The following is a 14,366-nucleotide window of genomic DNA, read 5'->3' on the forward strand; positions in this document are numbered from 1 at the left end:
TTTTTTTTTTTGAAAGACAGAGATCACAGGTAGGTAGAGAGGCAGCCAGAGAGAGAGGAAGGGAAGTAGGCTCCCTGCCAAGCAGAGAGCCCGATGCGGGGCTCGATCCCAGGACCCTGGGATCATGACCTGAGCTGAAGGCAGAGGCTTTAACCCACTGAGCCACCCAGGCGCCCCTGTTCTTTAAACTTTTTAAGATTTTATTTATTTGACAGAGAAAGCACACAAGCAGGGGGAGCTGTCGGCAGAGGGATAAGCAGGCTCCTCGCTGAGCAGGTAGCTCGACATGGGACTCAATCCCAGGACCTTGGGATCATGACCTGAGTCAAAGGCAGACGCCCAACCAACTGAGCTACTCACACATCCCTAAAATAACAATTTTAACTTCCTTAGTTAATGACAGTTTACTCCCTCAGGTGCTCTAACCACGTGTGGCTGGTGACTATTACATAGGTCACACTTAAAAGTCTTACGGTTACAGGGAACAAACTTTTTCTTTCATTTTTTTAAAGATGATTTTATCAGAGAGAGAGTGCACATGCCTACGCGTGCAGATAGGCAAGCAGGGGGAAGGAGAGAGAGAGAATCTCCCCCAGAGTCCCTGCTGAGTATAGAACCCCATGAAGGGCTCAGTCTCCCCACCCTGAGATCATAACCTGACTGAAAACAAGAGTTGGATGCTTAACTGACTGAGCCACTTGGGCAGCCCAAAATTGTTTTTTCAAAGCTGATTGCAGAGAATTATAACATGTGATCAACCAGACTCTTGAGCCTAAAAATAGTTTTACATATAGATAGAAAGGAATATATATATACGTTTTCTGAGGTCATGCCTATATTTTTCTTTAACGAATGTGGTGATACGTATTGAATCACTATAGTATTTTAAGATCCCATTGTTTATATCTAAACCACTAAAAGACATGTCACCCAATCAAAATCATTTTGGGAGCATGGGCCCAAATGTAAAGACTGCAGTATTATGGGCATTTAAGTACTTCTCCTCTGTGGATACTTAAACTGCATTTTTTTCCTTCTTTCAGAGAGAAAAGGTTCCAGAGGAATACTTTAAGCATGATCCTGAACACAAATTTATTTACAGATTTGTTCGTACTCTTTTCAGTGCCGCACAGCTAACAGCCGAGTGTGCAATAGTAACTTTGGTAAGATAGCTCTTCTTTCTTACATCCTCGTTCTTCAATTTCAATCTTACGGCACAGGGTGTGGTCCTGCTTTTCACATAAAAATAGGTTCCTGAAATGATCATCAGAAGTTTATTAAAAGAAACTTATTGAAAGTAAAGTACACACATTCAAACTTAGTATCATTATTTTTCAAAACATTGCTGTTGCTTTTCTCATCACAGAAGAATGGCTGTTAAAGGCAGCAGGAGAGATTTCTGGTTTCTCCTTCCACACCTCTCAGTACACAGATGTACACTCAGTGCACACATGTGCACACTCAGGTGGTGTGCTGGGGGACCACAGGCAGTAACAGAACCGTCTGGTCCACAGGCAGAGACTCATTTGGTGTAGATCTAAGCTGAGGCCCAGATTATTTCGGTATTCCCCACACAATCCTCATGTGTGTCTTGATTGAGAACTGTTGCCCTAAATTCTCTCTTCCTTGGGTGATGGGTGTTCATCCATCCCTGGTGTCCTTTTGAGCCTGCCTGTGATGTTGCCCAGGATTATAGCGCCAGAAGTACTTCTAAGGACCTTTGTGTTATCCATACAGAATTCCTGTGGTAAGATTTTATCATTTGAAAAATAAATTCTATTTAAGTGAGAGACAGCTGGGGTTATTTTCACTCCTCCATACAGCAGACCTATAGGGGAAAGTTAACTATCTGGAGGGAAAGTTAACTGTCTGGAGGGAAAGAATACTTAGGTCAGTGCCTGTATTCCTTTAGTATCCAGTTAGAATTCAGGAGAGGAGGCTTCTGTTTTTGAGTAGAGACCCCTCAGTGGGCACTCAGGCCATTTCTTTGCTCTACAGACCATTCAGAGTGGTTAATCCAGGCTGGAGAGAGGCAGAGTGGTTCTCCCACATGGGGAGCAAGACGATGCCAGAAGGAGAGCATCTGGGTTGGAGTTGGGGAGTTCTTTGTAGACAGGTTAAACGTGACATGCCCGTGAGACAGCAGAGTGACACTGCCTAGTGATCAGTTGAATATATGAAACAGAGCATGAATCCGAGCTAGGCGTAGGGAAGAGTAGTAGCTGTTCAAATGCAGAGAAAAGTAGAGAATAAAAAGTAGATAGAAGCTAGATCTGTAAGGACTACTAGCATTTAAGGGACACATCCTCAGAAGAGTGGCTAGAGAGTGGTAGGACCCCGGAGGGAATAAGAAATGCCAAGATAGGAGAGGTTCAAGGAGAGTGGGGTCGGAAGGCCAAATGCTGCCAACCAGTTGCCCATCGCGTACCCACTGAATACCAAGTCTGTGTCACTAAGCATTGGGGACAGAGGAGAAAACAGATGGAATACAGTTCTTCCCTTTGTCTAGCTTATATTCCAGCAAGGAAGAAATAAGTTGTTCTTTTCATTTGCTTTTTCAAAAGAGTGTTACCTAAATGTTTCAGGTAGTGGTATATACCAGGAAGAGAAAGCAGCATAGCATGAAGGAGTAAAGTGATCGGAGGGGCTCTCCATTGTAGATAGCATGATCAGGACGAGCCTCTTGAAAGAGGTAGCACCTGTTCCATGAGGAAGATGATGAACTCTGGCATTACAGGCGGAGGGGCCAGATGCGAGACTCTTGAGACGGGAGCACGTTTTGTGTATTTAAGGAAGAGTGAGGTGGCCAGTGTCAGAGGAAGAATGAGGGGAACAACATGCGAGATGAGGTCACAGCAAGGCAATGCGGTATCTTCTGGGGCCTTGTAGCTAGCAGACCGGGAAGAATGGAAACTGTCATGGTTTGATGGAAAGCTCTGGTAGGTCTTGAGCAGGAGTATGAAGTGCTCTTCATTGAAGAGGCTGTCCTTGCTGCTTTGGGGACGGTGGACTGTAGGCGGGAGTCAGCGTGGAGGCGGAGAGTTAAGGAGGCAGTGACGGTGATATAGCTGAGAAGTGACAAATAGAAATTGGTCAAATCACCAGTGAAGATAGAAATAACAAAAACTGCTGGCGGATTGGAACAGGATTAAGTCAAATGGAGGCCCCAGCAACAAGGCCAGTAGTATTGCCCTTTAGGTTACTAGGAAAGGCCTGGGGAGTGCAAAGTTGGGCTGAAGGCACAGAGGACCTCACGAGTGACAGCTGCAGAGGGCAGACTCTCACAGGTGAGGAAGCTGGTGGGAGGTGAGAAGCCAGCATGAGGCATTTTGTGTGAGCAGAATGAGAGGAAGTGGGGTGGGAGGATGGGGGCAGTGGGCAGTGTAAATCTGTTCGTATTGGGGGAAATCCCTCGTAGAGAGGGAAGAAAATTCTTCGAAAAGAAATTGTGTAAACAGTTTTGCACAAGTGGGATGGGATCATCCAAGAGTTACTTAAGTGAGAAAAAGAAAATCTCATTCCCACAGACACAGGAGAGCTGGTGGTATCATTGAAGCGGGGCAAATTCACAAGTTTCCCAGTACAGAGGGTAGATGGGAAGTTGAGAGATTGCCGGTGTTGTATAAGTGCCTCTAATTATTCCCATAAAGTAGAGTTGAACCTTCTAGGTTCAACTTGTTCATTCTTAGGACACCTGAGAGAGCTGCATTTGGGGGAATGGGAGCAGAATTTCACTAAGGACATAAAATGTTCAAGAACCATTTGTTTTTAAAAACAGTTGAGTTTGGAAAATATTGGCAAATCTGAGCTGGCAATCAGACAGCCTTCAGACAATAAACACACTCTAAAATTGGATTTTTCTTGTCAAATGGCATATATACTCTTCTGCAGAGAACTCTTTGAAGTAACAACAAATTATCGCTTACCTCTGTAGTCTTTACTCAGCTGTTAACTCTGGCCAGGGCTGGTGGAGCAGACATTTGATACTGTAAGGGAGATCCGTCCGGGAGTCCCCTCACAGCGGGTTCAGAGGAGTCCCAGGGTGCAGAACCTGGGGCTCTGTTAGCACTTTAAAACCAACAGAATTGACTAAGCTGCAGTAACAAACAAATTATCGTGAAATGATGATAATGGAGATGTGAAAATGAGGGGATAGGAGAAGGACTATCCTTTGTATGAGTGTATGTTCCTTTAAAAGACACTTAACTATGAGGGGGACTGCTTGACAGCACACCTGTTTGTACTTGCCGTCCTGCTGCACCACACAGCGGCCACTGGGGGGCTCTCTTGCCCACCAGTTTCTGTCCTCAGGCTTCTGCCACAAAAGGATTACTTTGAAAAGGGGAAGGCAAAAATGTGCTTTGTATTATCCAGAGTTTTACATATTCAAGTATTATGTAAAATGACCATGTAATGAGCAGCCAGCTGTGGTACCTTGCACAGGGTAGGCACTCAAGGGCTTATTGAACAACTCGAATCTGCAATCAGTTGTATTGAATCAGTTCCCTTTATGAATGGGAAGGTTAATAACCCAATGCCTGCCTTCAAGATGCCCTTTGCTGAGATGTCCATTCATTCCTGTGACAAAGGCTGGAAATTCACATGGGCAGAGTAGGCAACAGAAGTATCTGACCTACAACAGTGACCTGGCCTCTGGCTTTGGCTGGCGGGGCCAAGTCTTTGTAGACCTTTGTAGGAATAAAAGGCATGTCAAAAACAGATGAAATCTGTCATTCCTAACAGTTCTTATCACAGCACTTTAAACTGAACTAAAATCAAAGACCAGTGCTCTACTTTTGCAGGTTTACTTAGAAAGGCTTTTAACTTATGCTGAGATCGACATTTGTCCCACTAACTGGAAAAGAATTGTTTTGGGAGCCATTCTTCTTGCCTCCAAGGTTTGGGACGATCAGGCTGTATGGAATGTGGACTACTGCCAGATCCTCAAGGACATTACAGTTGAGGACATGTGAGTTTATAAGGTTTTGGTGAACTTTCTAACCATTTTCCAGTACCTCCATTGCTCTGGTAAAGTGTATATTTTAAGAAATATTTTTAAAGGTTACATTGTGCAAAGAACTGAAATAGGCATAAAATTACAGACTTCCTGTCTAGCTACGATATAACAATTCATATTTCCCATCATTGATTGGTAGGTCTTGATGTGTTGTTTTAATAATCTGCTTGGTAAATTGATGTATATGTATTCCTTTTTTGTTGTTAAATATTTTATTTATTTGACAGATCACAAGCAGTTTGAGAGGCAGGCAGAAAGAGGGGGGAAGTAGGCACCCTGCTGAGCAGAGAGCCTGATGCGGGGCTCAATCCCAGGACCCTGAGATCACAACCTGAGCCAAAGGCAGAGGCTTAACCCAGTGAGCCACCCAGGCGGCCCTGAAGTATATATTTCTGCTGGGTTTTGGCATACATTTTACTGGCTTACGCTCAACACAGTATTGTAAATATCTTCATGGCTTTCTTAAACCTGTCTACAATTTGAGTCGATTTTAAAGAGGCCTATGGCCGACTTTTAAAATGTTTTGGCCACTGTTAAGGTCTTAGGTCCTCTAGACCATTGAGAGGTTATACCTTCAATCTGAGTCAGCTTTTGCCAGTCATTCTCTCCTTATCTGAAGTTCTGTTGTTACAGAAACCGTGGTACAAAAGTAGCCACGCGTATGAAGGTTTCCGATCCCAGTGTTCCTGCTTCCTCCCATACTAGGAGTATCGCACCTGTTTAAAAATAGGTCTGAGGAGTTAGGAAGCTCCTGTTTCTCAGGCGGTCCCGAAAAGCAGCACTGGGACATCACCAGTGCCCGTCGTATTCGAGAGTCTCCCGAGGCACTCAGCCACCACAGCAGCGCTTTGTGGGGCCTTCCATCCACCATGAGGGGGCTCCTTGCTGGTGGCGTGAAACACCAGACTTAACAAGGGCTTTTGATCTGGCCACCCTGGCTTCCGGGAAGGGCCCTGAGGGTGCAGAGTGCCCATCTGAGAGTGAAAATGTCTTTGTGGGTGGCATTTGGGAAAATGTGGAAGAACACGTCTTGATTATACAGAACAGCGTAGGAAGATTAAGATCATGGCAGGCAGTGGCAGGTTTGTTTTTGTTACCTTTGCCCGTTACTCTAGGTAAGATTGTCATTCAGAATTACCGAAATGCATATTTACAACTGAATTGAGGATACTTGTGACTAGAAGAGCCCAGTGATTGTTGGTGGTTGTCCAAATGCTTTTGATAATAGTGGAAACTGAGTGGGCATGGAGATGTTGCTTGCGGCAACATGGTAGCAAATGGTGTAATGGCAAATAATGGATTTGAAATAAATAAAAGTACTTTTGGAAGTTGCAGAAACTAAAGTGACTTTGATCACCACTGTCATCGGTCTGCAAACTCTGGTGCCTTGAAGGAAAAAAAATTTGTAATCACAGACACTAGCCCTACCATGGTGGCACCTGAAATTTTCTCAAAACCTTCAACGAAGCTGGCTGGGGCTCTGATTCTAGCGAAAACCTCAGAACATGCTGGGAAGTGTGAGCTCGTGAGGATGAGTTTCCAGGAGCAGTGATGGCAGTGTCTGGCTACGGGAAGACCAGTTCCAAGCAATACTTTTTGTGTGTAAACAGGAAGCACTAGGAGCTATGCTGATAATAATAGGCTGCTTTGTTTATGATCTTTGGAAATTGGAAAGCATTACAACAAAGTGTTTAATACACATTTGTTTTGTCCCCCTGCTGTTGACTTCGATTTGTAGTAGTCTCATTTTGAGTCTAAATTGAAGAATTGGTGTCTATCAGGTTTTTCTTCAAACTTTCCAACATCTATGCTTTAGAATATATTCCCCTTCAAAAGAATAAGTTAAATTGAGCAGCTGCTATTCAGAAGATCTGCTGTGCCTGTAAATGGTGTGCTATTCAGCCATTTGGCTATTTAAAAAACAAAAAACCCAGAAGATGCGTATTCTATAGGCATAATGCTTCTCTCCAGTGATTAAACCTTTATTAATAGACTTGTTAATCCTATGAAGTACTGTATTTCCACACAATTAAAATGTATTAGCGGAGAAAGTATAAAAGGGATAGTGAAGTGCATTTATTCCTGTAGTAATTTAAGTCCTGATTAGCTGATTATCAAAACATTATCTGATTTACATTTCTATAGACTTACAGCCATATGAACAGGAAATTAAATTTGGAAGTAGGTTTAATTGGGTTTAAAATTCAACAAATGAGAACTTCATCTCTGCTCATACTCTGAATGCTTTCCCTACCCTACAGGAGAACATCATTTGTTGACCTATCCAACAAATAAAATACTAAAACTTTAAAACCGAGAAACCAAATATGTTATAAAGTAAGCTGCTCATGTTTGTTCGGGTACTTAGCGTTTTTATGGAATTCTCTAAAGGATGACTGTGAAAGTGGTCAATTTGATATTTATTTAATATTGAGCAAGTGAGCCCATATGGTCGTGTGGAGGAGACAAGGACTGCTCCCAGCATTTCCCTTCCTGTTTTACTGAACTCGCCCCCTGCGGGTGTGCTCATTCTGTTCTGGCAAGAGGGTGGCGCCACATCTCGGGGTTGCATTCCCCACATGAGAGAAAGGCTGTTTGAGTCCAGTGTTCTACCAGAGGTCACATCTTGGTGAGTTTAGTCAAGCCAAGCCATCTCTTTGATCGTTCTGCCCTCCAGAGTTTAAAAAAGTGCATCCTGTCCTGTCAGAGTGACAATTTCTTGCTGTAGTAAAATGAAGGTGGATGGAGACGTGCATTTACGTGTGCCCTTTGACATAGCCCTATGCACTGGGGCAGGGGGAGGGGATTCCTTTTTCCATGCAATGTAGCTTATTTATTTATTTATTTATTTGAGATGAATCCTTGTTGCTTCAAGAGTTTTTCCCCCTCAGAGATAATAGCAGTGACTCTCGATGGATCCATTTGTTGCCGTGGTGACATGCCCACTCCTTTTGTTGGCGCGTCTCTACTTCAATAAGCCCCTTCCTGTTACCGGCCCGGTGAAAATGTCTGCAAGTTCTTCAGAGCTAATAAACAGCATACATCATTCCTTTCATCTGATCACTATAGCGGGGCCTTGTGAGCGAGCGTGGAGCATGAATCGTACAGCTGCACTAATGGAACTCTGAAGAATGAGCCCCTGAGTCAGCAGCAGGAGTGCCTAAGAGGGCCGTAACCTCTTCCCCCTTGTCCCAGGCTCCAAGTGCTGGGATGCGAAGGGACCACAAATAGCCGCACCTTGTTTGAACGCTAGTGTACTAACCCACTGCGAGCCTCGGTTTGTTCCAAAACAGAATTCAGAGCCCTCCCCATAGCTCAGGAGGAGATTTTTGAAGATAGCCCAGTTGACTAAAATTGTCTTGTGTTGGTTTTGTTGTCTCCTCCCCCAGGAATGAGATGGAAAGGCATTTTTTGGAGCTACTCCAGTTTAATATTAATGTTCCCGCCAGTGTTTATGCCAAATACTACTTTGACCTTCGCTCCTTAGCAGATGACAACAACTTGAATTTTCTATTTGCTCCTCTTAGCAAAGAAAGAGCACAAAACTTAGAGGTAAGGCTGTGAAATCGTTAGTCGGGGCTTTCTTTCGGCCACTGAAACCAGCATCTGTGGCTAAAGCTCATTAAGCAGTGATTAGCAAAATGGAAAGATTGCAATTAACAAATTGAAGAGTTTATTAACCCTTTGGTGGCATATTTCCTGTGTCTTTTATGATTTATGTAAGAATCTCACATTATTTTTAAAAGGTATGTAGATATTTCCTCTGTGACCATAATTCAGAATATTTCAGTCAAATTTAACCTTTTTTCAAATTTTACATGTTAATGGTTTTCCATTTGAACTTTATCCTTCCATATAATCATACAATTATATATATATATATATATATATATATATATATATAAAATCTCTTATAATTGTTTCTTTAATCATATCTATGTACATAATTTTTTATGATTGTATCCTCAATCATATCTACATACTTGCCATTCTTTTTTTAAGGTTTTCTTTATTTATTGGGGGAGAGACAGACACAGAGCAAGCATGAGGAAGGGGGGTAGCAGAAGGAGAGGGAGAAGCAGACTCCCCACTGAGCAGGAAATTTGACATGGGGGCTCCATCCCAGGACCCTGATCATGACCTGAGTCCAAAGGCAGATGCTTAATTGACTGAGCCACCCAGGTGCCCCTCTACTCACTGTCCTTAACAGTCTTTTACTCAGTTTGCAAATTCATGCCAGTGTTTTTTACAGATGCCACAGTTAAGTCCCATGAGTTCATTAGACAAAGCATCTGTGGCTCACCTGAGACTTAGACTGTATCTGTGTTTCAGTTACTGCCGTAGAGAGCCTGTGGGTTTTTAATCAAAATGGTAAAGGATAGGAGACAAAGGAATTATGGTTTATGACTTATAGTGAGTTTACAGCAAAAGTATTCACAACTGAAATTTCGAGACACTTAAAATGGACACTTCTTGTAGTATCTTGGTGTAGTTCGCAGTCAGGTATTTTCTACCACGGTTAATGTGCAAGTGAAAGAGCACTTTTTGGTGCTTCGGTCATTAGACTTGTGACCTTCCAATAAGGTCCAGACATGCCTGCCCGGTTAGAATCTGCTTAGAGGACATAATAACCAATGAAGACTAGAAGCTGAATGGCTGAGAAACACTGGGTTTTGCCCAGGTTGATGTTCACTGTGTTGACGAACAGGTGGACAGGGAACAGGTGATAATCCTGGTAGGAGCCTACCAAAACACCTTTGACATCTTTGGAACCCAGTTTGTAAATAAGCACATTCTTCCTTGCCCAGTGATCTAATTACAGCCTTTTAAGGATATTACCTTAGTGAAATGTCAGAAAGTGGCATCCCCAGAATCTGGGAATGTAGACCTCCACAATCCCTAGGAGCAGTAACTGTGAACTATGTGAAGGAGTATGGCTGTGTGACTTATCAGTGAGGCTTTTTGGTTTTTTTTCTTTTTTGCCCAAGGTTGGAACGCTTTTTTAAAATTTGTTCTTGTGTTCTCTTTGATTGACTTTCCCAGGCCATTTCCAGATTGTGTGAAGACAAATACAAAGACTTGTGTAGAGCTGCTATGAGAAGGTCTTTCAGCGCTGATAACTTCATTGGTATTCAGCGCTCTAATGCCATCCTCTCTTAAGGGAGAAGGAAGGGGTTGTAACATCATGAACCCCTCAATCTACAGGGACTGGAGAAATACCACCTCTCCTGCTCACAAACCAGCAAAGTTAGTATTTTCATCTAAAAGAAAGACCTCAAATTCAAGAAACTCATGGACCGCAAGGATTATGGTCACAGGAAAGAATGGGACCTTGTTAATGCAACACACTCTTTTGTCCTTTTTAATGTAAACAGAGTTACAAAAACCACTCCAAAGCAAAAGCTCCAACCCACACACGGATATCTGCTTACTATGTAGGCTGATAGCTGTGAACTAAGTGAGGTTTTTTTTTAATAGCTTAAATTTTTAAACTTTAAAGACACTAACTATATAACTTTTATGTTTTTCCTATTTTTCCTGCCCCTTCCCCCCATATTGCTGCATATTTCTTTAGCATCCATGCAGTATTACCAACCATGAAAACATGGGACTCCTCTAACAACTCATAAAGCCACTTAGGAACAGACTGTAGCATTGTGTTAGGTATTGAAGGGTTCTTCCTACTTTATCACCGAAGCTGCTAGTCATTATTGGCAATCAGTTTAAACCAAAAAGCTGCTGGATAACACTTGTCACTCAAAATCTTTGCAAGCACTACTTATTAGCATATTAGTATGTTTAGGGTCATAAACAGAGAAAGTATGTTATCGATGATTATCTACTTCTTTTGGGTCCACGCTGCATTTCTTGTGAACTATAATGCATTTCTTGTGAACTATAATAATGGTGCTTCTCATTTTCTGATGATTTTCCTCTTTATTAAATACCTGTATTAAAAGACATTTTCACAATGCCAACCAACATGGTGGTCCAGTGGTAACAAGCCGGCAGTGAAAAGGTGCCCTGAAAACCTTAGTGCAGCTTTAAGCTTTAACCTAGTGTGCTTGGGCCCTCTGGGGCACAGCTGAAGGATGAATGCTACACACTGATAAAACACCATTTAAAAGTTTAGTTGTCTCTTGTAAACATACCTACTTTTGTAAATTTTAAATATGAAGCTTTTCATTTTAGTGTTTTTGTTTCAGCCCCTCTTGAAGATGGCACACATTGGCTAAAACCAAAAAATTAAAATGAAAAGCTTCGTATTTAAAATTTACAAAACTGGGTGAGTGTACAAGAAATAATTAAACTTTCAAATGGCGTTTTATCACTGTGTAGCATTCATCTTTCCACAGGTATCAAAGCTTAAAATTGCACTAAGCCTGAAGGGGTGCCTTGTATTTTCACAGGTGCGCCCTCCCCCTTTTTAAAATCTTTCTTTGCAGGGCTGTGCTGCTTACCTGCTGTGGTCACCAGAATTTCTTTTTCCTACATTTGTAAAGAGTATGAAGAGCAGTGATAATTCACATGTAACAAACCAAAAGGAACTGGACTCTGATAGTAGTCATCTGAAAGTAGGTGATCTGGAACAGCTCCTCTAGCCTACCTGGTAACCTGGCTGGAGGGGGGCTCATTTCGAGTCCTGCTGTTTAAGAGGACCCCTCACCTCAGGCTTTAAAGGGCAGGGAGTTAAGTAATCAATCTTTTAGGAGATTGGTAATGATGTCACTTAAACTTGAAATGTTAAAAAAAAAAAAAAAAAAAAGGTGTTCTTAACTATGTGAAATCTTTCTCCTACCTTCTCAAATGTAATCCTAGGAATTTTGCCTGTATACATAGCATTTCTGGGCCAGGAATACTTTCTCCATATAGCAAGTCTTCATTATTATATTGAGTGCTGCAGGTTCCATCATTTTTAAAGGACAGACACACAAATGATAACAGTATATAAAATATTACAATCTACCACCTCAAAAAACATTGTTTATGGAGTTCGGAGCTTGGAGATTCAAGTATTGATTGCAGTTTTATTTTGAAAAGAATGCTACAACTTACGTGGTTTTTCTTCCTCATGTTTATATTAAAAGCTAATAAACTCTATTTTAATTAAAATACGGCTAGTGTGTTTGTAACCTTTCAGTTTACATAGCATTACGTCTCTAACTTCAGTGCTTTCCCGTCCGCTCTAATGGTGAGTGGGGTCTTAAAGCAATTTCAAACTGAGCATGATTTGATTTGACCCTTGCCTCTAGTTAAGTGTTGTCCTGTATTTCTTTGGCTTCTGCTCTTTTCAACCTGAAGATCAGTTAGTACACTTAAAATCACTGGCCACGGTACTCAGAGGCATTGCAGCTCATTATTGTGCCAAGACTGGAAGGTTAAATTAGGTAGACTATACCAGAGAGAAGGAATTACAAGAAATAGTGCATAAACAATGTGAGTTATATGAGGATTCTAAGCAGTTAAAACGTAGGAAAGAAAATAGAACTAGATTTGTGGTTGCTGTAAAGTGAAACAACCCACATATTTGGACTTTGAAATACTCTTTTCAAAGTTACATTTCAGTGAGAAATATGGCAGATCTTCGTAAGGTTGAAGACCCTAGCCACCCAGGTTAAGCGAGGCTCTGTAAACCCTGAGTCTTGCTGTATTTTCATCCACCTTAATTCACTACCTAAGGTCAAATCTTCAGCTGATCACTTTGTTCTTGATAAACTGCTGATAAGGTTAAATAATCTGATTTCACTTAGAAAGGCAATCTGTCACAAATCACTTAAGACTGTACCCTTTACCATGCCAACTACTAAGGAGAACTGCTGGCATGAGCGGTCAGAAGCGACAAAGATCTTGGGTGGGAGGCTGGACAGGACTAGCTTCAAGAACAAGTTGCCAGGATAGGTAGAATCACAAATTGTTCTTTCCCTTTTGGCTTTAATTCTAGAAGACAGTACAGCCATCTTGGTAAATGGGAAATTGAGTCAACTTGGGGTAAAAGTAATATACATCCCCAAAAGCTCATAGGTTCTCTGACAAATAATGGGCATGGAAACTGGTCACAAGTAGGGTAGTAACTATGGCAGTTTTCTCAGGGCTTTATACCTAGGAAGAGTTTGTTCCCTAAATAAGACTATAAAAATATACCTCAACTTGTTTATCTTCGGTTTTAGTTTTTTTCCTTATTGGAATACTAACTTCAGTGAAACTTTTAACTGATATATTGTGAGCTGAGTTTTTAAGTATTTACAAGGAAAAGACAAAGGTCTGAAATGTATGTCTGACCCAAATGAAATTGCCATTTTTGTAGGTCAAAAATGGCTGTTCATAAGCAGTTCCACATAGCTCTGCTAAGACATTCGTAAGGCCTAATGCTTCTGGTTAAAGAGAAACTTTCTCCGTGCTAAGATTCCATCTCAACCTTCTTCTTGACATTGACATTTACTCTTAACGTACCCCATGTATGCCCGTATACTATTGAAATCCAATACCACTGAATCTTGGTTTTATAAGAGTTCAGTGTTCATTGCTTGGTTTATTTTTCCTATGTGTATAAATACCCTATTCCCTGAATTCCCTTAAAAAATTCCCTTAAAAGAATGCTGAAGCCAGTATTTATGGGAGAACCATTCACTCTATATAGGCATTATACAATGTTTTTGGATAAGCTGAGCTGCAGCATACAAGTTAGCCAAAATCTTTCATCACCAAGACTTCTCTCTACTCACATGTGAAATGCAAGAGAGCAAACGATCTAGGAGACCTTCAGCAAAGCCAATTCCCGCAGATCACACGTGCAAGCAGCTTGGTTTCAGAGGCAATTTTTCACTACTTTTAAGAACTTGTAATTAATTTGATACAAATTTTAAGAATACCAGTTTGTGGTTGGGGATCTCTAGGGTGCAGAAAGAATTAAGAATGAAATAATATAGAAATGAAGAGGAATCTAACAACAAATGAGAAAAGGTTAACATTCTTTTAAGAAGGAGTAAGGTTTTAATGATTATAACTGCTAGAAAAGGAACTAAATCTGAATGGATTAGAGAAATTCGGTGATTGCCTTAGAACCCAAGGTCCTCAAGAAGATATCGATGGCATCCACTTCAAGACCTCGAATTATTCTGCTAGCTGCTTGTTTTTGGGTGGTTTTTTTAGAGGTGGGGAGAGAATCTTAAACAGGCTCCACACCCAGCCCAGAGCCCAAGGCAGGCGGGGCTTGATCTTGGCACCCTGAGATCATGACCTGAGCCAAAATCAAGAGTTGGATGTTTAACTGACGGAGCCACCCAGGTGCACCCACCAGCGGCTTTTTCTTAAAACATCTATTCCTTCATCTTACCACTCTCAATTCTAC

At 41.6% G+C, this 14,366-nt stretch overlaps 1 protein-coding gene across 3 annotated transcripts in view; it reads left to right on the top strand.

Annotated features, from left to right (window-relative positions):
• Positions 1–12,120, top strand: part of LOC111147412 (cyclin Y like 1) — a 106,635-nt gene extending 94,515 nt beyond the window's left edge. For all 3 annotated transcript variants that reach the window (XM_022503512.1, XM_022503596.1, XM_022503449.1), the window contains 4 exons: positions 1,044–1,163; positions 4,803–4,969; positions 8,407–8,569; positions 10,061–12,120. In XM_022503512.1, coding sequence (XP_022359220.1) covers positions 1,044–1,163; positions 4,803–4,969; positions 8,407–8,569; positions 10,061–10,177 — 567 coding nt within the window. In that variant the 3' untranslated portion in view covers positions 10,178–12,120. The remainder of the gene's footprint in view (positions 1–1,043; positions 1,164–4,802; positions 4,970–8,406; positions 8,570–10,060) is intronic.
• Positions 12,121–14,366: the final 2,246 nt, after the last annotated feature.

Source organism: Enhydra lutris, unplaced genomic scaffold (assembly GCF_002288905.1).
Source record: "Enhydra lutris kenyoni isolate GAN:26980312 unplaced genomic scaffold, ASM228890v2 scaffoldscaffold1, whole genome shotgun sequence".
Classification (NCBI taxonomy): domain Eukaryota; kingdom Metazoa; phylum Chordata; class Mammalia; order Carnivora; family Mustelidae; genus Enhydra; species Enhydra lutris.